This window comes from Sus scrofa, chromosome 6, assembly GCF_000003025.6.
Source record: "Sus scrofa isolate TJ Tabasco breed Duroc chromosome 6, Sscrofa11.1, whole genome shotgun sequence".
In the NCBI taxonomy this organism is placed as follows: domain Eukaryota; kingdom Metazoa; phylum Chordata; class Mammalia; order Artiodactyla; family Suidae; genus Sus; species Sus scrofa.
In genome coordinates, this window is record NC_010448.4 from 60638748 (window position 1) to 60665566 (window position 26819).

The 26819-nt window shown below is 43.2% G+C and overlaps 1 protein-coding gene across 25 annotated transcripts; it reads left to right on the forward strand.

Annotated features, from left to right (window-relative positions):
- ZNF667 (zinc finger protein 667) lies at positions 1-26414 on the forward strand. 25 transcript variants are annotated; one of them, XR_002344829.1, is made up of 9 exons: positions 1-258; positions 4699-4782; positions 5415-5590; positions 10559-10677; positions 10962-11053; positions 12538-12664; positions 14179-14271; positions 15263-15437; positions 23571-26414. XR_002344829.1 is itself a non-coding variant. In XM_021095077.1 (8 exons), the coding sequence occupies exons 5-8, from the start codon at positions 12585-12587 to the stop codon at positions 25148-25150; spliced, it is 1869 nt and encodes a 622-aa protein (XP_020950736.1). In that variant the 5' UTR covers positions 8-258; positions 4699-4782; positions 5412-5590; positions 10962-11053; positions 12538-12584; the 3' UTR covers positions 25151-26414. The 25 variants fall into 25 exon arrangements, 18 of the variants coding, with proteins under 18 accessions (XP_020950736.1, XP_020950739.1, XP_013854278.1 ...); XR_002344826.1 differs by lacking the exon at positions 10559-10677 and having other exon boundaries at positions 5-258; positions 5412-5590; positions 23571-26407; XR_002344828.1 differs by lacking the exon at positions 10559-10677 and having other exon boundaries at positions 5-258; positions 23571-26407.

Genomic DNA, 26819 nt, shown 5'->3' on the forward strand with positions numbered 1-26819 from the left:
CGCAAAGGATTCTGGGGCTGTTCGTTCAGTGAACGCGCAAGCGAAATCTCACTCCTAGCCTAGGGGAACATCCCTCTGCCTTTTTCCGCGGTCAGTTCTCCTCCAGACGGGACAAATCAGAGCCAGCGCGGGCCAGGACGCCTCAACTTCACGATCCAGGCGCGGCGGTCCAGAACCGCGCCACGTCCCGGAGGCTTCTGGGAATTGCAGCCTGAACTCGCAGTGCACACGCACGAGCGCGCGCATTACCACCCGCGGGTGAGCCCTGCTCCAGATCCCTCTGAGCTCCGGGCACAAAAGGGGAGGGGTTTTGGGGAGAAACGCTCCCGGACGGAGACGTGTAGGTGTTGAATGCCGAGGGCGGCGAGCTGGGGGAGCTGGGTTTAGCTGAAGGGATCAAGGAAGGGCCCCAGCAGCTTCATACTTCTACGTGATTTCACAAGCACAGTTACAGGTGGGGCCCCCAGACAGCCCCAAGCAGAATAGCAGGGCCGGAGAGCTGCGTGACTTGGTGCAGGGAAGGGGCTTCGGGCCGGCGCGCGTGCGGCGGCGCCCCAAGAGCGGCTCTGACTGGATGAGCGTGCCTGCGTACACCGTTGCGTGTAGAGGGGTGGGGCCTCAGGCCCGTGACCGTGGAAAGGTCCCCGGAGAAGCGAGCGAGCGCCTGCGCGCCGCGTGGCTTTGTTTAGAGGCGGGGCCTCGCCCTCTCGGGGACGCCTTAGGGGCGGGGCCTTGGCCCGCCGACGTGTCCCGCGCGCGAGGGGGCGGGGCCAGCCAGCGCGACTCCCGGCTCGCGGAGGCGAGTGCGCAGGCGCGGGGGACGCGCGGAGCTGAGCGGGTGGGTGCCGCGAGGACACGACGCGGGAGGACGGGGAAAGGGTGAGTGTGGGTGTGGGGTGTGGGTGTGAGGTGGTGAGACTCCGCGCCCGCAGCTGCCTGGCGTTTTCCGCCCGTGACCGCCTGTGGGGCTGCGTCTGGTTGTGTGTTGAGGGTGTGAGGTGAGTGACTGACTGCACCGTGCGGCGGCGTCTCCGCGTTTTGTGTGTGTGTGTGTGTGACGGAGCCGGCCCGTGTGGTGACGGGAGCGGGCCTCGGGACCGCGTACCTTTCCACCGCGAGGTCTGTGGTGCGTGAGGAACAAGGGACTGCGCCTGTGGGGCGGGGGAAGAAGCGCTGGGGGCTGGGAGTGGGTGCGTGAGTGTGGCTCTGAATTTGTGTTATTGGGGCGCGTTCGTGCGTGTGTGTGTGAGGGGGAGAGAGTGACGTAGGTGGTCTTGCCTCGCAGCTGCAGTGGCTGCGTAATTTGACCAGGTGCTGTACGACTGCGAGTGGGCGGTTGTGAGTGTGTGGCAGCGTGTGACTGTGCTGTCCCGAGGTCTCTCCTCCTAACCGTGGAAGGCGGGGGGGAGGTCCCCTTGGAGAGGATTCTGAGCGGCTCTACAGGTGTACCAGCTCCAGGAAAGGGATTATGCTTGCGATCCTGAGAGGCTCTCTCTCTCGGTAAAATAGGATGAGAACAGCACCAGCCTCGATGTTGGAAAGATTAAATTGCGTAACGTGGGTTAAGCACCCAGGGCAGAGCTTGACACTCTCCAGGCCTCGTCTAGGTGCTGTGTGTTCGTCGTGCTGGTGGTCGTGTTTCCTTGTTCTGGTGCGGGGGTGGGAGCGCCGGGGTGAATGCTGGGGGAATGTGCATCTCTGAGCTTTTGCGATTGGGGGGTCCGCCTCCAGAGACTGAGGATCTGATCTCATCTAGCTGATGAGCGATGCCCCTGGCAGCCCAGCTGCTCCTAGTTGGCTATTTCTGCGTGCATTTGAAGGGAGGGCGGAGTCGGCCCTGGTCTCTTAAGTCTTTGGCTGCATATGGGTGTGTGTCCGCTTCCTAATTTGTGCAACCTGTGGGATTCTGGGACTTCTGGTTCCATCACTTACTAGTGACGTTGGGAGAGGTCACTTAAATTGCTGCCCCTCTTTTCACCTGCAAAATGAGGATAATAATAGTACCAGTCTTAGGCTTGTGGGGAGTGTTGAGAGGAAGAGCGCCAGATACAAGCAGTATATAAATGATAATTGCTTTATTATTAACAAAATAACTGCAAGGATTCCACACCAGAGAATAAAATCCACAGGAATAAAAGTAAAAAGTGGAGCCCTAAAGAAAAGGTTTCAGTCAAGAGATGAAATAACCCTAAAGTCTGAGTCAGTCTTAGGTTTGGAATTTTCTAGTCAACGTCCTAGGAAGTCAGGGACAGAGGGTTTTCCTGGATGGCGATATCACAAGGGCACCCATGGGTTCAAGACCCAAGCTGGGAAGTGTCAGGGACAGAGAAGGGGTATTTCATGATAACACAGGGGTCTGGTGACATCTTTGTGTCTGTCTAAACCAGCTTTCCTCCAGCCATGGGCAAGTCAGTCAGCTCCCAAGCCAGGAATGTCCACCTTCAATGACTCCTTGGAATCCTTTGGTCAGGGAATCTAATGAGAGTTTGGCTTTGAGCTTATCAAAGATTTTTCTCCTCCCCAACGGTGAGGTATGGGCTTCAACAGGGAGAGGTCAGATCTCCAATCCACCGCTGATGCTCAGAGACTAGGGCAGTAGTTCTAAACTATGGTCTCACATAGTTTAGAACTCTGAAAAGATTAAAAAAAAAAAAAAAAAGCCTGGTCTCAGTCCCCAGAGATTCTGACTGAATTGTTCTGGCATGGGGCCCAGCCATCAGTATTTATTAAAAAACTTCCTAGGAGATTCTCATGTGCAAACAAGGTTGAGAGCTACACCTGTGAGAGTGTGGGCTCCTCAGGGCTTCTCAGAATGAAATTAATTTAATGGAGGGGAGGGAAGAGGAGGATACCAGTGACCACTGCTTTTAATATCTTATCAAAGCAGTCCCAACAGCTGCATTTCCCTGCAATAGGGACACTCCTAGCTCTATCCTACAAGTGAGGATCTGTTCCCATGGCATAGCAAAGAAATGGCAGGGCTGACATTCAGATGCAAAGCCTGTGTTTTCTATTATAGATGGGTTTGAGTCTTTGGAGAAAGTAGCTTCCTATATCCCTGGCCTCTAGAACTGGCAGGTTCTAGGTAGGCATGGTCTTAAAATATTAGGTGTACAGCAAAAACTGGCTGAACAGAAGCAGTGTAACTGTGTGGGTGCATTATTGGCTGGCTTTCAGGTATGTCAGGAACCACCCCCCAACTCAATACCCAGGAGAACCCCCCCAAGATCACAGGGTTTCTGTGCCCACCATGACCGTGGTCTAGTGACTCTTTGAAGCCTGTTCTCATCCAGGTTCTAACCATCCTCACCTTAGGAGCAAGAATTTAACTTTGTGCTAAACTGTAAAGCCCTTTCCCACCATAGGGTCTGGGACATGGAAGACAGGCCAGGTTTATAGCCCTGAGCTGAGGTAGTGTGGGATCCAGCTTCTTTATTTTATTTGTGTTGTTTTGAAGAGGTAATTATGTATGCATGATACCAAATGCCACAGCATAGATAGGGAAAAGTGAGTTTTGAGTTTCCAAGCCTAGTGACCCAGTTCACTTCTTCAGGAACAATCACTGCTACCAATTTCATTATTTCCCTTCCAGAACTTGTCTGTAACTTTTGAAACTCATATATTCGTATCATGTGTTTTGTTTTTTTTCTAAGCATTTTTTTCTCTGTATCTTTTTTTCTCCTCATTACACCATATCTTTATTTATTTTGCCTTTTTGTCTTTTTAGGGCCACACCCGTGGCATGTGGAGGTTCCCAGGCTAGGGGTCTAATTGGAGCTACAACTGCCAGCCTACACCACAGCTCATGGCAACGCCAGATCTTTAACCCACTGAGTGAGCCCAGGGATTGAACCCTCAACCTTATGGTTCCTAGTCAGATGCGTTTCTGCTGCGCCATGACGGGAACTCCCATATCTTTATTTTAATTTAATTTTTTTGCTTTTTAGGGCTGCACCCACGGCATATGGAGGTTCCTAGTCTAGAGGTCAAATTGGAGCTGTAGCTGCTTGCCTGCATCACAGCCATAGCAACGCCAGATACGAGCTGCATCTGTGACCTGCACCACAGCTTACGGCAACGCTGGATCCTTAACCCACTGAGCAGGGCATGGGATCAAACCTGCAACTTCGTAGTTCCTAGTCAGATTCATTTCTGCTGCACCGCAACGGGAACTCCATTACACCATGTCTTGAAGATCATTTCACACAATACATGTAGAGCAGATTTCTAAACCTTGGCACAGTTGACATTTTGGGCCAGATTGCTCATTCTTTGCTCTGGGCACTGTCCCGTGCATTGTAGTATGTTTAACAGCATCCGTGGCCTTCACCCATTAGATGCCAGGAGCACCCCTCCCCAAGTTAGGACAACCACACATGGCCCAGACATTATAAGTGTCCTCTTTGGGGCAAAATTGCCCTCAATAAAGAGGCACTGATGTTGTGCCGCCTTGTTCCCTTTAAGGGCTACATGGTGTCCCATTTGTGCATGTAGCATTCACTCATTTTCTTATTGATAGGCAGTTGTTTCCATTCTCTAGGTAGAAGTAGTAATTGTAATAGGGAAGAACCTTTGTATTCTCTTACAAGTTAATCACCAAAGGGACGTTTCTCTAAGCCTAAATTATACCTAATAGCCCATCTCTCAGAACCCTGCCTCCCAGGTAAGGAGCATTAAACTAAAAATACTTTCCTTTAGCTCACAGGAGACCTCCTGATCAGGCCCACCTGTGAAGGACTGCAGGCGGCAAGAAACTAACATTTGCTTAGTACCAGCACGACTGTAAGTGTGTTGCATGTTAAAATTAAAATTAATTTAATTTTCACAACAGCCCAGTGGAGTCAGCATTGTGTTTACCTCCTTTGACTGTTGAAGAAGCTGAGGCCCAGAGAGGACAGGGAGCAAGTCCAAGGTCACACAGGTAGGGGCCGGCAAAGTTGGGAGCTGAACCCAGGTAGCCTAGCTCCAGACAGATGACCTTCGCTGAAGGACTGTGCTGCTGCTTCTTACAGCCCTTGTCATTTTACACACCTGCAAGGATGTCTGAAAACAGATACCAGAAATGAGATGACTGGGTTTAAGGGCATGTGCACCTTCAGTCTTAAAAGATGTTGACAGATTGCCAGTTTCTATCCAGCGGCACTGAGAGTTCTTACTGCATCCCTTAGTATCAGGCTTCCTCGATGATGCTTGGTGTATAAAGGAAAAGGAAGGCAGGAAATAGTCATATGCCTGTTGCCGAATATATCTCAGGTAAACTTTTAACAGCTAAGAGTGAGGCAGGTTTTGTTTACCACATTGTACAGATGAGTGAATAGGCTTTGCGTAGCTCTTATATAGCCAGTAATTGGCAGAAGCAAGCTTAGAATCCAGAATTATCTAATATCAAATTGCTGTTCTTTGCTCCCCAGCAGTGCTGAGTTCTTGGAAAGAATTATTTTGTGGACAGGATTGTGCTGCTTAATTTGGAGTGTGTGTAACAGACACAAACAGCTATGGGAAACCACAGGATGGACGTGATGCCACTTCCTGGAGCAATCCATTTTACTTGAGGAATCAGAAGGGAAGCGCCAAGCAATGTACTTATCTGGTAAATGATTTAAAACCTGATTTTTACACTTACACAAACTCAAATTTATTGTAATGTAGGATGCAAAAGTTTTATGGATGTTTCCGAACAAAACAGAAGATTTCAAGAGTTGTGTGTGGTTGGGCAGCTGCTTTGGGCTGTTGTCCCAGTTCATAAAGCCAGGCATTAACCCTCCTCTACTGTTCAGGGACATTAGTCAAAAATTCTCAGAGGCCGTGTGGCAGTGGATTGTTGGAGCTGGTTTGCCCTGGCTCACATAAACCCGTTGTGCACACTTCTCCCAGCTCCATGCTCAGTGACATCAGTTTGATAGCTTACAGTGGGCCCTGGTGGGAGTATTTACACCATGGAAATTGGCAGATGCTACAAATTATCCAGCATTCCACTGTCCCAGGATTGAATACAGGGAGAGTTTAGGCATCTAGGATGTTTTTGTCACCATTTTTCTATAGGGGAAGCCTTGCTTAGCACAGTCAGTGAATTGAAGGTCAGGCCACTTGGTGTTTCACTGAGCTGCAACTTCTCAAGCTTGACATGGTCTGCTCCAAATCTCCCTAAGTCCTGTGGCACTCCAGTATAACAAAGGTGAACATCTCAGAACCGTGGAGCCACACTGATGCCTCCCACACCCTGCCAGAGAGGACGATTTCCTCTCTAGACCTCGGTCTTGCACCAAGAGGGCAGATTGTGCTGCTTGTGGCCAGGGGCTCAAACCCGAGCTTCATCACTTAAAGCTCTGGGACAACAGTAGGACTTCTTCTCTCTTTCATACTCAAAAGGAAAAGTGCATTATGAGTATCTAACCCAGCTCTCGTTCTCATACTTACTATTAACTGGGAAGCAGTGTTGTCATCCGGGGTTGAGCACATCTAACACGCACAACCCCAGTGCTTCCCCAGAGCACCTGAACAGAAGAAAGGTAATTCTGCCTCTCTTCTAGACTCAGAGCCCTAGCCACGCTAATGACAACAATGACAAATATAGCTACCATGATACTATCTTTTTTTAATACTTAAACTGTAATTGATTTACAGCGTTTCACATATGCAGCATAGTGATTCAGTTATGCATATATATGTATATCTTTGAGATGCTTTCTGATTATGTTAGTATAAGATATTAAATTAGTCCCCTGTACTATACAGTAAGTCCTTGTTTATTCTAAATGTAGTAGTGTGTATCTGTTAATCCCAAATTCCCCATTTATCCCTCCCCTACTGTATTCCCTTTGGTAACCGTAACTTTCTTTTCTATATCAGTAATTCTTTCAGTTTTATCAGTAAGTTCATTTGTATCATTTTTTGAGGATTCCACATATAAGTGATTTCATTTGATATTTGTGTGATTTACTTCACTTAGCATGACAATCTTGAGGTCCATCCATGTTGCTGCAAATGGCAGCATTTCATTCCTTTTATGGCCGAGTAACATTCCATTGCATATAGGTACCGCATCTTCTTTATCTGTTCCTCCTCAGTTGACATTTCGGTTACTTCCATTCTTTGGCTGTTGTCAATAATGCTGCTGTGAACATTGGTGGGGGGTGTGCATGCATCTCTTCATATTAGATTTTTGCCTTTTCCAGTTGTATGCCCAGTTTGAACAATGGAAGACTTCAAACTATGTCGAACGAAATTGGTGAGAGTGGGAGTTACCATTGTGGCCCAGTGGAAATGAACCGACTAGTATCCATGAGGATGTGGGGTTGATCCCTGGCCTTGCTCAGTGGGTTGGGGATCTGGCAATACGGTGAGCTATGGTGTAGGTCGCAGACGCTGCTCAGATCTAGCATTGCTGTACCGTGGCTTTGGCTGGCAGCTATAGCTCCTGTTTGACCCCTAGCCTGGGAACTTATATATGCCGCAGGTACGGCCCTGAAAAGACAAAAAAAAAAAAAAAAAAAGTGGTGAAAGTGGACATCCTTGACTTGTTCCTGATCTTGGAGGAAATGCTTTCAGCTTTTCACCTCTGATTATGATGTAAGCTGTGGGTTTGTCATACATGGCCTTTTTTATGGTGAGGCAGGTTCCTTTTATGACCAATTTTTGGAGAATTTTTATCATAAATGGGTGTTCAATTTTGTCAAAAGCTTTCTCTGAATCTATGGAGATGATCATATGATTTTTATTCAAGTTGTAAATGTGCATCACACTGATTTGTGGATGTTGAAACATCCTTGCATCCCTGAGATAAATGCCACTTTGATCATTTTAGCATGTATCACCTTTTTAATATGCCGTTGGATTTCATTTGCTAGTATTTTGTTGAGGATTTTTGCATCTGTGTTTATCAGTGATATTGGCCTGTAATTTTCTTTTTTGTGGCACTGTTTGGTTTTGGTATCAGTGTAATGATGGTGTCATAGAATGAGCTTGGAAGTGTTTTTTCCTCTGCAATGATTGGAATAGTTTCAGAAGGGTAGGTGTTAATGCTTCTCTAAATGTTTGAGAGAGTTCACCTGTGAAGCTGTCTTGTCCTGGACTTTTGTTTGTTAGAAGTTTTTTAATCACTGTTCAGTTTCGGTATTTGTGATTGGTCTATTCATATTTTCTGTTTCTTCTTGGTTCTGTCTTGGAAGATGGCACCTTTCTGAGAATTTCTCCGGTTTCTTCTAGGTTGTCCTTTTTATTGGCATATAGTTATTTGCAGCAGTCTCTTAAGAGCCTTTTTAATTCCGTGGTATCAGTTGTAACGTCTCCTTTTTCATTTTTAATATTATTGATTTGAGCTCCTCTGCCTTTTTTTCTTGCCAAGTCTGGCTAAAGGTTTATCAATTCTGTTTCTCTTTTCTAAGAACCAGATTTTAGTTTCATTGATTCTTTCTATTACTTTCTTCATCTCTATTTCATTTATTTCTGTTCTGATCTTTGATTTCTTTCCTTCTGCTAACTTTGAGTTTTGTTCTTTCTCTTTTTTGCTTTAGGCGTAAGGTTGAGTTGTTTGCGTTCTGTTTGCTGAGGTAAGATTGTATTGCTACAGACTTCCTTCTGAGAACTATTTTTGCTATGCCTCATAGTTTTGGATCACCATGTTTTTGTTGTCATTTGTCTCTAGGTATTTTTTGATTTCCTTTTTGGTTTCTTTAGGGATACATTGGTTGTTTAGTAACATTTTTTAGTCTCCACATGTTTGTGTTTTTTATAGTTCTTTTCTTGTAATTGATTTCTAATCTCATAGCATTGTGGTTGGAAAAGATGCTTCATATAATGTCACTTTTCCTGAATTTACTGAGTCTTGATTTGTGGCCCAGGATGTGATCTATCCTGGAGAATGTTCCACGTGCACTTGAGAAGAGTGTATATTCTGCTGCTTTCAGATGGAATGTTCTATAAATATCAGTTAAGTCCCTCTGTTCTAGTATGTAATTTTCTTTTTTTCCTTAGGGCTGCACCAGAGGCATATGGAGGTTCTCAAGCTAGGGGTCAAATCAGAGCTATAGCCACTGGCCTATGCCGCAGCCACAGCAATGTGAGATCTGAGCCGTTCTCTGACCTCACCACAGCTCACAGCAATGCCAGATCTTTAACCCACTGAGCGAGACCAGGGATTGAACCCGAGTCTTCATGGATACTAGTTGAGTTCATTAACTCCTGGGCCCCGATGGGGAACTCCCTAATGTATAACTTAAGCCCTGCGTTTCCTTATTGATTTTCTGTCTGGATGATCTTTCCATTGATGTAAGTGCCAAACATCCTTAAAACTTTATAGTAACTGAATTGAGGATTGGTTTTTAATTTTAGATTTATAATAATTTAATTTTTTATTATAGTTGATTTACAGTGTTCTGTCAACTTTTCTGCTGTAGAGCTGTGTTCCCCAGTCATACATATATATGCATTCTTTTTCTCATACTATCTTCCATCATGTTCTACTTCAAGAGATTGGATAGAGTTCCCTGGGCTGCACAGCAAGATTAATAATAAATTTTAATTCAGTGATTTTATTTTATTTTATATTATTTTATTTTTTTGCTTTTTGGGGCCACACCCATGGCATATGGAGGTTCCCAGGCTAGGGGTTGAATCAGAACTACAGCTGCTGGCCTATACCACAGCAACACAGGATCCGAACTGCATCTGCAACCTATACCACAGGCTGCCAGATCCTTAATCTGCTGACCGAGGTCAGGGATCGAACCCGCCACCTCATGGTTCCTAGTCAGATTCATTTCCACTGTGCCATGACGGGAACTCATTATTATTATTATTATTATTATTAGGCTGCATCTGCAGCATGTGGAAGTTCCTGGGCCAGGAATTGAACACACACACTACAGCCTTGACCCAAGCTGCTGTGGGGACAATGCTGGATCCTTAATCTGCTGCCCCACAGGAGAACTCCTAATTCAGCACTTTTAATACTTATCATTTTATTACAGTTTTAATAGTAAATGAATTGAAGTTACATAAACTTGACATCTCCTCCCTTCCTCTCCTTCTAACCTGATGCATACCACTGAGGTTTCCCTTCCAGATTTCCACACAGCTACCTGATGAATCCCCCCTTCAGCTCTAGCTTCCCCTTTCCCCACAACTAGCACACACCCAGTTTGACACATATCCACCCCCCCAAATTTTGTTAAATGTCACATCATTCACATCACTCTAGCTCAGCACCCCCACTCCCGTGATGCCTTATCAGACTCAGTCAGGATCAATTCCAAACTGTTTATCACCCCTTTATGATCTGGTCCCTCCTGACCTCAGTCTTAAGAAGCCCACTACTCCACACCTCGCTCACGCTGCCTCCACACACTACCTTCTTAGCTTCCTGCCACACGCCAAGCGTGAGCCTGACGCAGCGCCCTTGCGCCTGTGGTACCTTTACCCAGAATACCTGTCTTCCAGTGCCCAGATGGCCCATGCTTAGACCACATTCACACCTTGGCTCAGTGATTCCTCCTCTGAGAGGCCTTTCCCTACTACAGCATCACTCCATCCCCTGCTTTGGTCCTTTTTTTCTTCATAGCAATGATCTCAGCTAACGCTGTGTTCCATATGGACTCATCTTCCCTTCTGGAATGTAAGGCACTTGAGAATCAGTACCTCTGTGCCCTAACTCTCACCTGGGACACTGCCTGGCACCTGGTAGGCATTCAGGGAACACTTGTCAAATGGAAGGAGAGGTGTTTGCACGTCTCATTTGCCTCCTAATCCAGAGCCTCCTATGATCTTAGGAACAGTTCTTAGGTGCTGTGGCACCTCCCTGATTCTGAGAAGCGGTGGGAATGCTTCAGAAGATGTTCTAACATCTACCCCTCTGTGTGCATGTCTGTGCATGTATGTGTGACCATGGTGCGGGGCCCTGGAATTCTTATCCTAGAGACCCCCCCCAGACGTCCAGTAAGCCTCATGACTTTTGTTTTTCCTAGCCCCTTCTTCTCAGCACTCTGCCCCTCTCCAGATTTGAACCCTCAAGGGGGAGGAAAGGATGCCTGCTGCACGTGGGAAATCCAAGTCCAAGGTAAGCAACAATGGCTCTTTCTTCAGGAGTGTTCCATCTTGTAAGAAACCATTTGCTTTCCTTCCATGGGAATATCCTGCCCCATAGAGACCCAACCAGGACCTGGTCCCAGTTTTTCCTTCCTTCACCACGGAGGGCGGGAGGAAGAGAAGGGTTCCAGTGACCCCCCCTCTCCTTTTTTCTCAGTGTACACATGACCATTCACCTACTCATTCAGCATCTCCAGGGTCTCTCTGCCTGTTTTGGGAGAAACGCCCTCCCCAGAGAGAAGACCGGGGCCACCGTGATTTCTCAAGGTGGACATGAGTGTCCAGGTGGTCCTGCTGGGTCAGAGGATGTTATGCTCCAGAGTTAACCTCTTAATGTTGCTTTGCTTTTACTTGTGCAGCCCACATGTACCGGGAGGAAGTCTCTCTAACTTGAAGAGACTCTTCATATAACCCTGTATTCCAGTTGAGGTAGCTGCAGCCAGGCCAGTGATGCAGCTTCCTGTAATAAGCACATTTATCACTCTAGATGATCAAGTGATTTTCTACAATAAGCCTCTTGAATGTTCTTTCTCATAATGAGCACTTTTGCCCTCCAAGTTATGTGTATTCATTCTCTGTTGCCACAGACTTGGCATTCAAAACAGCATGCATTTGTTACCACATGGTTCACGGGTGGGAGTTGAGAACAGCTTGGCTTAGCTGGGTCCTCTGCTTTGGGTTCACCAGGGTGAAATCAGGGTGTCAGCCAGCTGTGGTCTCATCTGAAGCTCAGGGTCCTTTTCGAACTCGTTTGCGATTGGCACAATTTAGTTTGTTCTCCTGATTCCCATGTGGCTCCCTTCATCCCATCTTGAAACCAGCAATAATGGGTTAAATATCACTTAAGCTTCAGATCTCCCTGACTTGCCTTTCCGCTCTCCTCTTTTACTTTGCTGGTAGAAAGTTCTTGCCTCTTAGGGGCTCCTGTGATGACATCAGGCCCACCAGGCCTATGTTACAGTCACCTGTTTAGGAATCTTGATTACATCTGCAAATAAAGTTTCTCCATGTGTAATGCACTCACATGTGCGTTAGAAGCCACTCTGCCCAGATTGAATCCCAGCTTCATTTACAAGCTGTGAGACCTTCAGTAAGCCACCTCAGCTCTCTGAGCCTTGATTTCCTCATCTGCACATTGCTGTGATCCTCTCGTCAGTGCCCAGTTTACTGGCAAACATGAGGCAGTACAGGAGGGGACTTAGAAAGTTTCCTTGTCTCTGTCAGTGCCCAGTAAGTTCACGATGATACGCTTTTTTATACAATACAGTCTTTTAATAACAGTGATTGCATTATGCTTTATTCAATATCCCTGCCCCCTTTGGCCCCAGAACCGCACATGTTTCCTTAGTAGAGTCCCAGCATCATGTATCTCCCAGATTTGGGCAAGCCCCCCATTTTCTCCAGCCACATGGAAGCACAAGCCCCTGTGAAAGGATGTGTGACTTTCCGTTTCAGGCACCAGTGACGTTTGGGGATTTGGCCATCTATTTCTCCCAGGAGGAATGGGAGTGCCTGAGCCCCATTCAGAAAGACCTATACGAAGATGTCATGTTGGAAAACTACCAGAACCTGGTGTCTCTTGGTAAGGCTTTCCTGCTCCCACAATTCACAACGGGCCCATTGGCGGACAGGAGTCAGGCCAGTCAGGAAAATAGAAGCCACTCCAGTTTTGTGGACTTTTTACAGTAGCCTTATTGAGATAAAATTCACACATTACACAGTTCACCCATACAGAGTTTACAGTTCGGCGGCACTTAGTGTATTCACAGTGTTACGCATCCATCGCCATAGTCACTTCTAGAACATTTTCATGACCACCAACCTCATACCCCTTAGTGATCATTTTTTATTTCGCCCTGCCCACTAATACCCCTTGATTAGGCCAACCTTTTCTGTCTCTATAATTTGCCTATTCTTGGCCTACCATGGAAATGGAATCGTAAATACGTTGTCCTTTTTTTTAGGGCTGCACCCGTGGCACATGAAAGTTCCCAGGCTAGGGGTTGAATTGGAGCTGCAGCTGCCAGCCTACACCTCAGCCACAACAACACGGGATCTGAGCTGTATCTGTGACCTGCACCACAGCTCACGGCAACGCTGGATCCTTAACCCACTGAGTGAGGCCAGGGATTGAACCCACATCCTCATGGTTACTAGTCAGATTCATTTCCATTGCTCCACAACAGGAACTCTGATGTGTTGTCCTTTGTATCCAGCTTCTTTCACTTAATGTAATATTTTTGAGGTTGATCAGCATTTTAGCATGTATTAGCACCTCGTGGCCAAATAATATTCCACATTGTGTTTATCTGTTCGTCAGTCGATGGGCATTTGGGCTCTTTGCTCTGTGACTATTAGGAATCTGCTGCTGTGAATGTTCGCATACAAGTTTTTGTGTGGATGCATATTTTCTTTTCTCTTGGGTATATACCTAGGAGTGGTATATGCTGGCCATGTAATAACTATATATGTATTCTTTTGAGGACACCTGGGTTGTTTTAGGAGAATTTACTTAGCAGGTACTATTAAAAGGTGCGTACTGGACACTGAGGTAACACAGAGATGGTAACTGCAGGACACAGCCACCATCCCAGGGCTGGGAGGATGGAGGGAAGTTTCCTGGTTTTAGAGAAAGGGAAGCAGACTTCTGAAGGAGAGGGGCGCACTGCCAAGTGGGTGTAACCTCCTGAGAGGCGAGAGGAAGCTAGTTCTGACAGAGCACAGAAAAAGAGAAAAGCAGAAATTGCAGCCACCAGTACCCTGTTTGGTGGATGCTGCCCAGGAGCAACTGGCATAGAGGTGTGGATTCCAGAAGACTAGACAACAGTGATCTTAGGAACGGAAAGGTGATAGCTAAATTACCAGCCTCAGGAGTTTGGTTCAATTTTTCGGGAAAATAGTTGGCTTTGTAGAGTTAGAAATGAATAGCTCTGCTGGCAGTGCCTGAACTTTTGTCTAACTTACTTTCCACCTGCCCTTCACATCCTCTGCTCTCCTTTTGTGCTGATAAACCTCCATTTTTGTTGATACAGAGCTCAGCTCTAACAGCCGTGGTTCTCACCTCCTGCTCAGTTCTGGTGTTTTTCCTCCGTGCAGGACTTTCCTTTCGGAGGCCGAATGTGATCACCTTATTGGAAAAGGGGAAAGCGCCCTGGATGGTGGAGCCAGTGAAAAGACGCCGGGGCTTGGGTGAGTGACGGAAAACCAAGGCTTAGAAGTTGGCATTGCATGTGAGGGTGCCCTCCATCGTGAGGGGCACCATCTCTGACATAATAGGTGGGAGCCACTCTTTTCCACCTCAAAGGCCCCAGGCTCATGCAGAAAACTCCAGTCTTCAGTATGAGTCCCCAGGGGGAGGATAACCAACGATTAATAAGCCCCTTACTAGGTATCTGACACTCTTAAGTATAGGTTCCTCCCAGCAACCCTGAAAGGTACTCTGTATTTTTATCCCTATTTTATAGATGAGGAAGCTGAAGACCAGAGAGGTTCAGTGACTTGCTTAAGATCATCCAGCTAGGAAGTGGCAGCAGAGCTGGGTTTGAACTCCAGTTTCTGGTCTCAGAAGCTCAGCTTTGGATAGCCTCATCCACCTATCAAGTCTCCTGCCTTAGCTTTCATACTTCCCTTTAGAGAAAGTGTATTCTGACTTCTGTCATGATAGCATTTCTAATGGTCATACTTGCATCATTTTCTCCGTTCCTTTAAAAAAAATTAAAAGTATTTTCCCATAACTTTTATTTTGTCTGCTTTTCAAGTACCTGCTCCCTTTTCTAGTAGAGTCCTCTTTGGTTGCTGAAGTTAACAGGTTTTTTTTATTTTTTGTAATTTTTTTGTTTTCACAGTTTTATGAGTTTATTTTTTTAACTGTGGTAAAAAAACAAAACAAAACAGGTAACATATTTACCATCTTAATCATTTTTAAATGTGCAGTTAAGAATTCATATTGTCAAGCAAGAGATGTCTAGAAGTTTTTACAATTGCAATCCTGAAACTATACCCACAAAGTACTAATTCTTCCAATACCTCCACCCTACCCTGTATGATTTTGACAACTATGGATACTTCATACTTCAAATGCAGTATTTGACCTTTTGTGACTGGCTTTTTTCGCTAAGCATGATATCCGCAAAGTTCACCCATGTTGTAGTATATGACAGGATTTTCTTCTTTTTTTAAGGCTACATAATATTCCATTGTATGTATATACCACATTTTCTTTATCCATTCATCTGTCAGTGGACATTTGGGTTGCTTCCACCTCTTGGCTACCGTGAATCATGCTGCAGTGAACATGGGAGTACAGATATCTCTTCGAGATCCTGATTTCAATTCCTTTGGATATGTACCAAGAGGTAGGATTGCTGGATCATATGGTAGTTCTGTTTTTAATTTTCTAAGGAACCTCTATACCATTTTCCATAGCAGCTGCACCTTTTTTCATTTCTACCAACAGTACACAGGGGTTCCAACTTCTTATCCTCACTAGCACTTATTTTCTGTTTTTTAATAGTGGCCATCCTTATGGCGTGAGGTGATATTGTGGGTTCAATTTGCATTTCCCTAATGATTAGTGATGTTTAGTATCTTTTTATGTGTTTATTGGCCATTTGTCTATCTTCTTTGTAGAAATGTCTATTCAGGTCCTTTGCCAATTTTTTAATAGGTTATTTGTCTTTTGTTTTTACGTTACAGAAGTTCTTTATATATTCTGCATATTAATCCTTATCAGATAATATGATTTGCAATACGCATACATTGCCTTTTCACTTGTTTTCTTTGACATGCAGAAGATAAGTTCGATGTAGTCTCATTTGTCTAGTTTTAAAATTTTGTTGCCTGTCCTTTTTGTGCCATATTGAAGAAATCAAGTGCCAAATCCAGCATCCTGAAGCTTTTCCCCTGTGTTTTCTTCTAGGAGTTTAATAATTTTAGGTCTTATATTTAGGTCTTGAATCAGTTTTGAGTTAATTTTTGTATATGGTATCACATAAAGTTCCAAGTTATTTTGCAGGTAGATAGCTTATTTTCCCAACACCATTCGTGGAGAAACTGTCCTTTCTTGGCAGCCTCGTTGAAAATCGTTTCTGGGCTCTCTATTCTCTTTTATTGTTCCATGTATCTATCTTTGTGCCCTTATCCACCATCTTTTTTTTTATTACTGTTTTTACATTTTTCTTTTTTGGCTGCCCTGCGGCATATGGAATTCTTAAGCCGGGGATCAAGTCCGAGCTGCGGTCACAACCTACAGCACAGATGTGGCAACACTGGATCCTTGAACACACTATGCCAGGCCGGAGACCGGACCTGCATGCTGGCACTGCAGAGATACCACCGATACCATTGTGCCACTGCAGGAACTGCACTACCCCTCATCTTAATTATCAGGATGTTTGTGGCCTCCTATTTCGTTCCTCTCTTTCAAGATTGTTTTGCCTATTTAATGTCCCTTGAGATTCCATATGAATTTTAGGACTGTTTTCTATTTCTGCCAAAACTGCTCTTGGGATTTTGGTAGAGATTGCATCGAATCTGTAAACAACCTTGAGTGGTAGGGACAGTTTTCCAATATTAAGTCTTCCAGTCCCCAAGCACAGGATGTCTTTCCATTTATTTCTGTCTTTGATTTCTTTTAGCAGTGTTTGTAGTTTTGCATGTACAAGTCATTCATCTCTTTGGCTAAACTTATTCCTAAATATTTTATCCTCTTTGATGCTGTAATGGGATTCTTAGTTTCCTTTACGGAGTAGTCATTGTTAGTGTATAGAAGCACTGTTCATTTTTGTATCCTGCCACTGTACTGAGTTTGTTTACTCTTTGTTCAAAGAGGTTTTGGTGTGGAATTGAGGTAGTTCCTTCTGTTCCTAGTTTGTTGAATATTTTTATCACGAAAGAGTATTGAATTTTGTCAAAAGCTTTTTCTGCATCGTTTGAGATAATCATGTGGTTTTTGTCCTTGAATTTGTTCAATGTTATATGTTACATTGATTTTCCCATATTTAACTGTCCTTGCATTCCAGGTATAAATCCCACTGGCTCATGTATATGATCCTTTTAATGTGCTGTTGAAATTGGTTTGCTAGTGTTTTGTATAGGATTGTTGTATCAATATTAGTCTGTAGTTTTCTTCTGGTGTGTCTGGTTTTGGTATTAAGGTAATGATGGCCTCATACAGTGAGTTAGTGATTATTCCTTGTGCCTGTATTCTCTGAAAGAGATTATGGAGAACTGGAATGATTTCTTCTGTAAATGTTTGGTAGGATCTACTAGCAAACGCATATGGGCCTGGAACTTTCTGTTTTGGAAAATTACTAATTATGATTCAGGATTTTTTTTTGGCCACGTCCATGACATATGGAAGTTCCCACGCCAGGGATCAGACCTGAGCCATAGCAGTGACATGCTGGATCTTTAACTGCTAGACCACCAGAGAACTCCTAGTTCTGTTTTTAAAAGAGATGTATGCTTCTTCAGATCATCTTTTTCTTGTGTGAGTTTTGGCAAATTGTCTTTTAATCATCTAGGTTATCAGATTTGTGGACATAGAATTTGTTCAGTTTTCAGAGTTCCCATCCTGGTGCAGCGGAAACAAATCTGACTGGGAATCATGAGGTTGCGGATTCGATCCCTGGCCTCTCTCAGTAGGTTGGGGATCCGGCATTGCCGTGAGCTGTGGTGTAGGTTGCAGACGGAGCTCGGATCTGGCATTGCTGTGGCTCTGGCGTAGGCTGGCAGCAACAGGTCGGATTAGACCCCTAGCCTGGGAACCTCCATATGCCTCGGATGCAGCCCTAAAAGGACAAAAGGCAAAAAAAAAAAAAAAAAAAAGTTCAGTTTTCCTTCATTATACTTTTAATTCCCATGAATTATGTAGTGATTTCCTTTTTTTGGTTTTTGATAGTGGTAATTTTGTCTTCTCTCTTTTAGCCTAGCGACAGACTTATCAATTTTATTGATTTTTCAAAGAACCAGCTTTTGATTTCATTGTATTTTTCTACTGATCTTCTCTTTTTGGGTTCAGTGATCTGCTCTAGTTCTTATTCTTTTTTCTTTTTTTCTACTTACTTTGGATTTAATTTGCCCCTCTTTTTCTGGTTTCTTAAGGGGGAAACTTAGATTACTGACTTTAGATGTTTGTTCTTTTCTAATACATGCATTCAGTGCAGTAAATTTCCCTCTAAGCACTACTTAGAGTGCATCTCACACATTTTGATAGGGCGTGTTTTCATTTTCATTTAGTTAAAAATATTATAAAATTTCTCTTGAGATGTCTTCTTTGACCCATGTGTTATTTAGAGGTGTGTGGTTTAATCACCAAGTATTTGGGGGATTTTTTCCAATGATCTTTTTGTTAGTGATTTTAATTTCATTGTGGTTTGAGAGCAGACTTTGTATGATTTCTGTTCTTTTAAATTTGTTCTAGGTGTATTGTATGGCCTAGAATATGGTCTGTCTTGGTGAATATTCCTTGTGAGCTTGAGGATGATGTGAATTCTTCTGTTTGATGAAATAATCTGTAGGTGTCAGTTATATACCTTTGGATGATGGTGTGGTTGGGTTCCGTATGTCCTTACTGATTTTCTCTCTGCTTGTTCTGTCCACTTCTGAGAGAGGGTGTTGGAAGTCTCCAGCTATGATAGTGGACTCATCTGTTTCTCCTTGCATTTATATCAGTTTTTGTCTCATGAAGTTTGATGCTTTGTTGTTCAGTACATACACATTAAGAATTGCTAAGTCTTGACGTTCCTGCTCTGGCACAGTGGGTTAATGATCCAGCTTGTCTCTGTGGAGGCACCCATTGGATGCCCAGCCTGGCATAGTGGGTTAAGGATCTGACATTGTTGCAGCTATGCTTTAGCTCTGGCTCAGATTTAATACCTGGCCTAGGAACCTTCATGAATGCCACAAGGGTGGCCAAAAATGAATGAGAAAGAAAAGGGAATCGTTATGTCTTCTTGAAGAGTTGACAGCTTTATCATTGTGTCATACCACTCTTTTTTTTTTCCTTTTTCTTTTTTCTTTTTTTTCTTGTCTTTTTGCCTTTTCTAGGGCTGCTCCCGCGGCATGTGGAGGTTCCCAGGCTAGGGGTCGAATCGGAGCTGTAGCCGCCAGCCTACGCCAGAGACACAGCAACGCGGGATCCGAGCCGCGTCTGCAACCTACACCACAGCTCACGGCAACGCCGGATCGTTAACCCACTGAGCAAGGGCAGGGACCGAACCCGCAACCTCATGGTTCCTAGTCGGATTCGTTAACGACTGCGCCACAACGGGAACTCCCAAAGTGATTTTTGATGTAGTTAGTTGAATTAATATCTACCGTATTTGTTACTGTTTTCCATGTGTTATCTTTATTCTTTATTCCTATTTTTGTCTTTTACTCTTTTTTTTTTTTTCCTGCCTTTTGTGATTTTTTTTTTTTTTTCTTTTTAGTGGCATACCTGTGGCATATAGAAGTACAGAAGTTCCCAGGCTAGGGGTTGAATTGGCGCTGCAGCTGCAGGCCTAAACCACAGCCACATCAATGCCAGATCCGGGCCACATCTGCAACATAGGCCACAGCTTGTGGCAACGCCGGATCCTTAACTCACTGAGCAAGAGCAAGGATAGAACCTATATCCTCCTGGATACTAGTGAGTTGTGTTCTTAACCTGCTGAACCACAACAGGAATTCCCTACAATAAACATTTACAGTTAATCCATGTCCACTTTTAAATAAAACTGTACCACATCATGGATAGTGTGAGTACCTTCTAACAAAAAAATGACTCCTTCCTCCTGTCCCCTGTATTATTGCCATAATTTCCTTAACTTACATGTATAAGTATGCATTAACATATAGACAACATAAGATAAATACATAAGCACACATAATCAAATACATTGTTGCTGTTATTTTTGAATAAGCTGTGATCTATTTGACCAATTAGGAATAGGAAAATAGGGAATTCCCCGCTGTGGTGCAATGGGATCAGCAGCATCTCTGCAACACAGGATGCATGTTCAATCCCTGGCCCTGCACAGCAGGTTAAAGGATCCAGTGTTGCTGCAGCTGTGGCATAGGTTGCAACTGTGGCTCAGACCTGATCCCTAGCCTGGGAACTCCGTATGGCATGGGACAGCCAAAAAGAGGGGGGTGGGAAAGAATACGAAAATAATAGGTGAGTTCCCATTGTGGTGCAAAAATCTGACTAGCATCTACAAAGACGCTGGTTCAGTCCCTGGCCTCACTCAGTGGGTCGGAGATCCAGTGTTGTGGTGAGCTGTGGTACAGGTTTCAGATGCGGCTCAGATCCTGCATTGCTGTGGCTGTGACTCTGATTTAACCCCTGCCCTAGCAACTTCCTTATGCTGCAAGTGCGGCCCTAAAAAGCAGAAAAGAAAGGATTCTTTTTGGTTTTTTGCCTCAATTTATTCTTTCTTCAACGTTCTTCCTATATGTAGATCCGAGCTTCTGACTTAATTATCCTCCTCTCCAAAAAACCTCTTTTAACATTTCTTGCAAGGCAGGTGTACTGGCAACAAATTCCCATAATATTTGCTTACTTTGGAGGAAATTTTCACAGGGTATAGAATTCTAGGTTAGTGAGTTTTACCTCTTAGCACTCTAAGTATTTCATTCCACTCTCTTGTTGCTTGCATGGTTTCCGAGAAGTTAAAAAAAATCTTTGTTCCTTTACACGTGGGATCTTCCCTCTGGCTTCTTTCAGGACTTTTTTCTTTGATTTTCTATAGTTTAAAAAAGATATGTCTAGGACTAGGTTCTCTAACATGTATATCCTGCTCAGTGGTCTTTGAGCATCTTGGATCTGTGATTTGGTGCCTGACATTAATTTGTGAAAATTCTCAGTCATTATTTCAAATGTTTCCTTTTTCTCTTCTCTTCCTGGTATTTCCATTACACATGTGTTATTTCTTCTGAAGTTGTCCGTGTCTTTGGATGTTCTGTTCTGCTGTTTCAGTCTTTGTTTTCTTTGCTTTCTAGGTTTTGAGGATTTTATTGATAAATTTTTAAGCTTTCGGAATCTTTCCTCAGCTTTGTTAAATCTACCAAAAAGTGTGTCAAGGGCATTCTTCATTTTCGGTAGTGTTTTTGATCTCTTAACATTTTTTTTATCTTTATTTTTATTTTTGCTTTTTAGGGCCGCACCTATGGCATATGGGAGTTCCCAGGCCAGGGGTTGAATTGGAGCTGCAGCTGCAGGCCTACGCCACAGCCACAGCTTGGATGTTGGATCCAAGCTGCGTCTGCAGCCTGCACCACAGCTCACAGCAACAATGGATCCCAACCCCACTGAGTGAGGCCAGGGATTGAACCTGCATCTTCATGGATACTAGTCCAATTCGTTTCCATTGTGCCACAATGGGAACTCCCTCTCTTAACTTTTTTTTTTTTTTTTTTTGTCTTTTTTGCTATTTCTTGGGCTGCTGCCACGGCATATGGAGGTTCCCAGGCTAGGGGTCAAATCGGAGCTGTAGCCACCAGCCTACGCCAGAGCCACAGCAACATGGGATCCAAGCTGCGTCTGCAACCTACACCACAGCTCACAGCAATGCCGGATCATTAACCCACTGAGCAAGGGCAGGGATTGAACCCGCAACCTCATGGTTCCTAGTCGGATTTGTTAACCACTGCGCCATGATGGGAACTCCCCCTCTCTTAACATTTTATATTGGTTCTTCCTTATGATTTCCACCTTTTTGCTTACATTGCACTTTTCTTCTAATATGCTATTGTATTTCATCCATTAGAGTCCTTAGCATATTAAACATACTCATTTAAAATTTGGGAGTTCCCATTGCGCCTCCATGGGTTAAGAACCTGATGTAGCATCTGTGAGGATGCGGGTTCAATCCCTGACCTCAATGGGTTAAGGATCTGGTATTGCTGCAAGCTGCGGTGTAGGTCACATATGCAGCTTGGATCTGCTGTTGCTGTAGCTGTGGTGTAGGCTGGCAGCTGCAGCTCCACTTCAAGGTCTAGCCTGGAAACTTCCATATACCACAAATATGGCCCTAAAAAGAAGGAAAAAAATTTTTAAATTTAAAACTTATCCTAATAAGTCAAACATCTCTGCCGTATTTGAATCTGGTTTTGATATTTGCTGTCTTTTCAGGTTGTGTTTTTTGCCTTCTGATATGTGATGTAATTTTTTCCTGATAGCCTGCCCTGATGTACCATTTAAAAGGAACTGCTGTAATGTGAGGGTGAGGTTAGGAGGAAAGAACTCTCTAGTCCTATGATTAGGTTTTCAATCATTTAGTGAGCCTACTTCTCTGGATTGTGAACATCACAAGTGATTCCGTTTTTTCCTACCTCTTAGGTGGGACAAGCTGGCTAGAGCCAGCTGGAGTTGGGTATTTTCCTTCCCCATGTCAGTTAAGCTCTGATAATACCTGAGTCTGGTGGGCTTTGGTTAGCTAGTGTCCCTTGAGGGGAGGCCTTTACAAGAGGAACAGACTGCTTGGTCAAATTTAAAAATGAATCCTTTCTCCTCCCCCTGTTGGCAGCCTGAGAGAATTTTTCTCCTATATTAAGATGAGAATCTGATTAAACTCCTAAAGGTAAATCTCACAATATTGTGTGGGCCCCCTATGACAGGGTCCCCCTGGAGTTTTTTTAACTCTTAGGCTTGTTGGCACTGAGCTTCTGACAATTCATTAATTATAGTTCAGGTTTTCCTACTTCAGCACAGGTTCTCATGGTGATTTTGCTTGTGAGTCTCTGCTCTGGTAAGTTGTGACTCCCTGTATTCTTCTCTTTGTCTCTCCTTGGAGGAAGTGGTTTTTCTGAGCTCTCCCCTCTATAATGGATCTAAGAAGAGTTGTTGGCTTTACCGTTTGTTTAGCTTTTTACTTGTTAGGGCAAAATGGTGACTTCCACACTTTTACAAGAAGAGCCAGAAACCTCAGTTTTTTTGTTGTCGTTGTTTTGTTTTTCTAAAATTTAATTTTAAGAACACTTTTTTTTTAATTTAAAACTTTATTGAAGTACACATTGTAAAATTCACGCATTTTAAGTGTATATTCAGTAGTTTTTGAAGATTTACCAAATTGTACCACTATCACCACAAACTAGTTCTAGAACACTTTTGCTACCTCAGCAAGATCCCTCACGCCCATTTACGGTTAATCCTTGTTCCCACCTTCAGCTCTAGGTAACCACTAACTCTCTGTAATTTGCCTTCTGTCTTTTCTGGACATTTCATATAATAAAACCACATTCCTCTATTAAACAATTTATGGAGTTTAATGTATATGGTTTACATTTATTCTATAAATAAAACCTTCATTCATTTCAAATTACAAGCTTTCCTAAAATGCAGTTATTAAATATTTCTGTAAAACCCTTACCATGTTAAAACTATAATAATACACTAAAAAATTATTATTCTGGTTGTCATCATTGTTGTTATGATTGATAATGATTGCACATAGCTTAATTTTTCTACTAAAGGAAAACAAATTGAATATCTTGATGTCTTTCAGACTTAGGGTCTAAGTGTGAGACCAAGAAGTTACCTCCAAATCAGTGCAACAAATCTGGGCAAAGCGTCTCTCAGAAACCAGTTTCTGCACCACAAAAAGTTCCCACAGGAAAGAGAGGCTGCAAGAAAAATTCAGTCCTAATAAAACCCAAGAAGATTCATTCAAAGAAGAAATCTTTAAAGTGTAATGACTGTGGGAAATTCTTTAGTCAAAGCTTATCTCTTAAACTTCATCAGAACTGCCATACTGGAGAGAAGCCTTATGAATGCAGTGATTGTAGAAAAGCTTTCAGACAGATCTCATCTCTCATTCTTCATCAGAAAATTCACAGTGGAAGGAAAAGCTATGAATGTGATAAATGTGGAGAAAGTTTCATTCGAAGAACGAGCCTTATTCTACATGGGAAGAGTCATGATGAAAAAGAAATCCTTGACTGTGGGAAGGAATTGAGTCAATGCCCACCTCTCAGTATACATCGAAAAATTCACTTTGTCAAAAATGTGTACCAGTGCAGAAAGTGTGAGAAAGCCTTCATTCGAATGTCATCTTTTTTACTTCACAAGAAAATTCACAATGGGAAGAAAATGCACAAATGCAATAAATGTGGTCGAGGCTTCAGGAAGAAATCAGTCCTTGTTATACATAAAAGAATTCATACTGGAGAGAAAACTCATGAAAATGAGAAGGCCTTAAGTATGAGTCTGCAGCAGAAAAGTCACCATTTAGGGAATCCTTATAAATGCAGAAAATGTAAGAAATCCTTTAGTAGGATTTCATCCATTATACTTCATCAGAGAATTCACAGATCAAAGAAAGCCTACAAGTGTGATAAATGTGAGAAGGTCTTCAGGCGGCTTTCAACTCTTATTCTACATCTAAGAATTCATAATAGAGAGAAACGGTACAGATGCAGTAAATGTGAGAAGGTCTGCAATCGGCATTCATCCCTTATTCAGCATCAGAAAATTCACGCAAGGAAAAAGAAACTGTTTGAATGTAAGGAATGTGGGAAGATGTTTTCTGGAACTGCCAACCTTAAAATACATCAGAATATTCATTCTGAAGAGAAACCTTTCAAATGCAATAAATGTAGTAAAGTTTTTGGCCGCCAGTCATTTCTTATTGAACATCAGAGAATTCATACTGGAGAAAAACCCTATCAGTGTGAAGAATGTGGGAAAGCCTTCAGTCACCGAATATCTCTAACCCGACATAAGAGAATTCATACTGAAGATAGACCCTATGAATGTGATCAGTGTGGGAAGGCCTTCAGTCAGAGTGCACACCTCGCCCAACACGAAAGAATTCACACTGGAGAGAAACCTTATACATGCAAAACGTGTGGGAAAGCCTTTAGCCAACGCACATCCCTTATTCTACATGAAAGAAGTCATACTGGAGAGAAACCCTATGAATGTAATGAATGTGGTAAGGCATTTAGCAGTGGCTCAGATCTTATTCGGCATCAGAGAAGTCATTCTTCAGAGAAACCCTATGAATGTAGTAAATGTGGGAAGGCTTATAGTCGGAGCTCATCCTTGATTCGACATCAGAATTCACATTCTGAAGAAAAGGCATAAAATTATTTTTAAATAAAGCAAAGAGGGATGCTGGCAAAGTAGCAGAGACAAGCATGGAAAAATGCATTTGTCCATAACATAAATTGTGTAAAAATGGGACAGTTTAATGATGTGTTCCAGTTTGAAAGCCAAAGAAAAAAAGACATTAATAGTTTTAACCTGAGGATTTGAATCAGCTGAGGCAGTGGCTTTACCATAGGTCTTAGTTTTAAAGTAGCAAGCTCAGATGATTGGCTCAGTCATTTTTAATGAAGAGCATTCTTCATTTGATAAACATCACCAACACTTTATTTCCAGTGTAATTTTAAACTATTTCATTGGTCAGATACAACAAAGTGAATTGTAAATCGTTTTTTTCTGGATGGAGCTTTGAGCCTAATTAAAGATCACATAAAGAGTTTGAGTTTGTCTCTTAGAACCAAAAGTACCACACAGAATGGATTTCCTCCACAAACTAGGGTACTACTTTGAGCTGACAGATACTCGTGGATGAGAATAAAGATTGTGTGGACTCAGTTGTGTGGAGCAGTAGAGTCATTAACATACTCTGGATATGAACATATATGACCTTCAGGGTGTGAAAATCTAATGAGCCTGGACAAGCTAATTGGGAGAAAAAAACAAGAAGAACGAGGAACTTCAGAGCAGGGAAAAATTGTTGTTTTACTTGGAAATGAATTTATATTTATATGAATAAACATTGGTATTTTCATATAAGAACACTGGTGTGCAACAAGTGATTAGCGGAGAATGGGACGACATGGACCAAATATGTCCTTCCAAAATTGGTGTGTTTAAAACCCTAAGCTCTAATGTGATGGTATTTGGATTTGAGGCCTTTGAGAGATGATAAGGGTTGGATGAGGTCATGAGGGTGGAGCCCTCATGATAGGATTAATATTTTTAAAGGAAGAGACATCAGAGAACTTGTTGATTCTCTCTCTGCCATGTGAGGACACAGCAGGAAGGTGGCTATCTACCAGCCAGGAAACTAGGCCCTCACCAGTATCCAACCTTGTGGCCTCCTCATCTCAGACTTTCAGCCTGCAAAACTGTGAGAAATTGCTTTTAAGTCACCCCATCTATGGTATTTTGTTATGGCAACCCCAAGACTCATACATGAGAAAAAAACCTGCTTTGGTGTGCTAGGCTTTTTTCTTGTCAGTTTTTTACCATATGTATAATCGTTTTCAGTTCCTCGTTCCAGTTTGTGCAAAATATGTAAGAAATAAAGTCAGAGTTCTCTTTTGTAATTGAGTTACAGGAAGTTGGACTCTTCTGTGTAAGTTTTCTTGTTGCAAAAACTACTTTTGAAAGCACTCATACCTTGTTCAAACACCTTTGTGGAATGTTTGACCACATGGTTTAGGTTCCTCTAACTCTGACCACAGCTAAGAAAACAACACCTGAATTTGTGAAGGGCACAGGCATGCAGGATAATAGAACAATTAATTTTCTATTTAAACTTACCATTAAATTTCCTTTTCCAGGAGTTCCTGTCATGGCTCAGTGGCTAACAAATCCGACTAGGAACCATGAGCTTGCGGGTTCAATCACTGGCCTCACTCAGTGGGTTAAGGATCTGGCGTTGCCATGAGCTGTGGTGTAGGTCACAGACACGGCTTGGATCTGGTGTTATTGTGGCTCAGGTGTAGGCCGGCGGCTATAG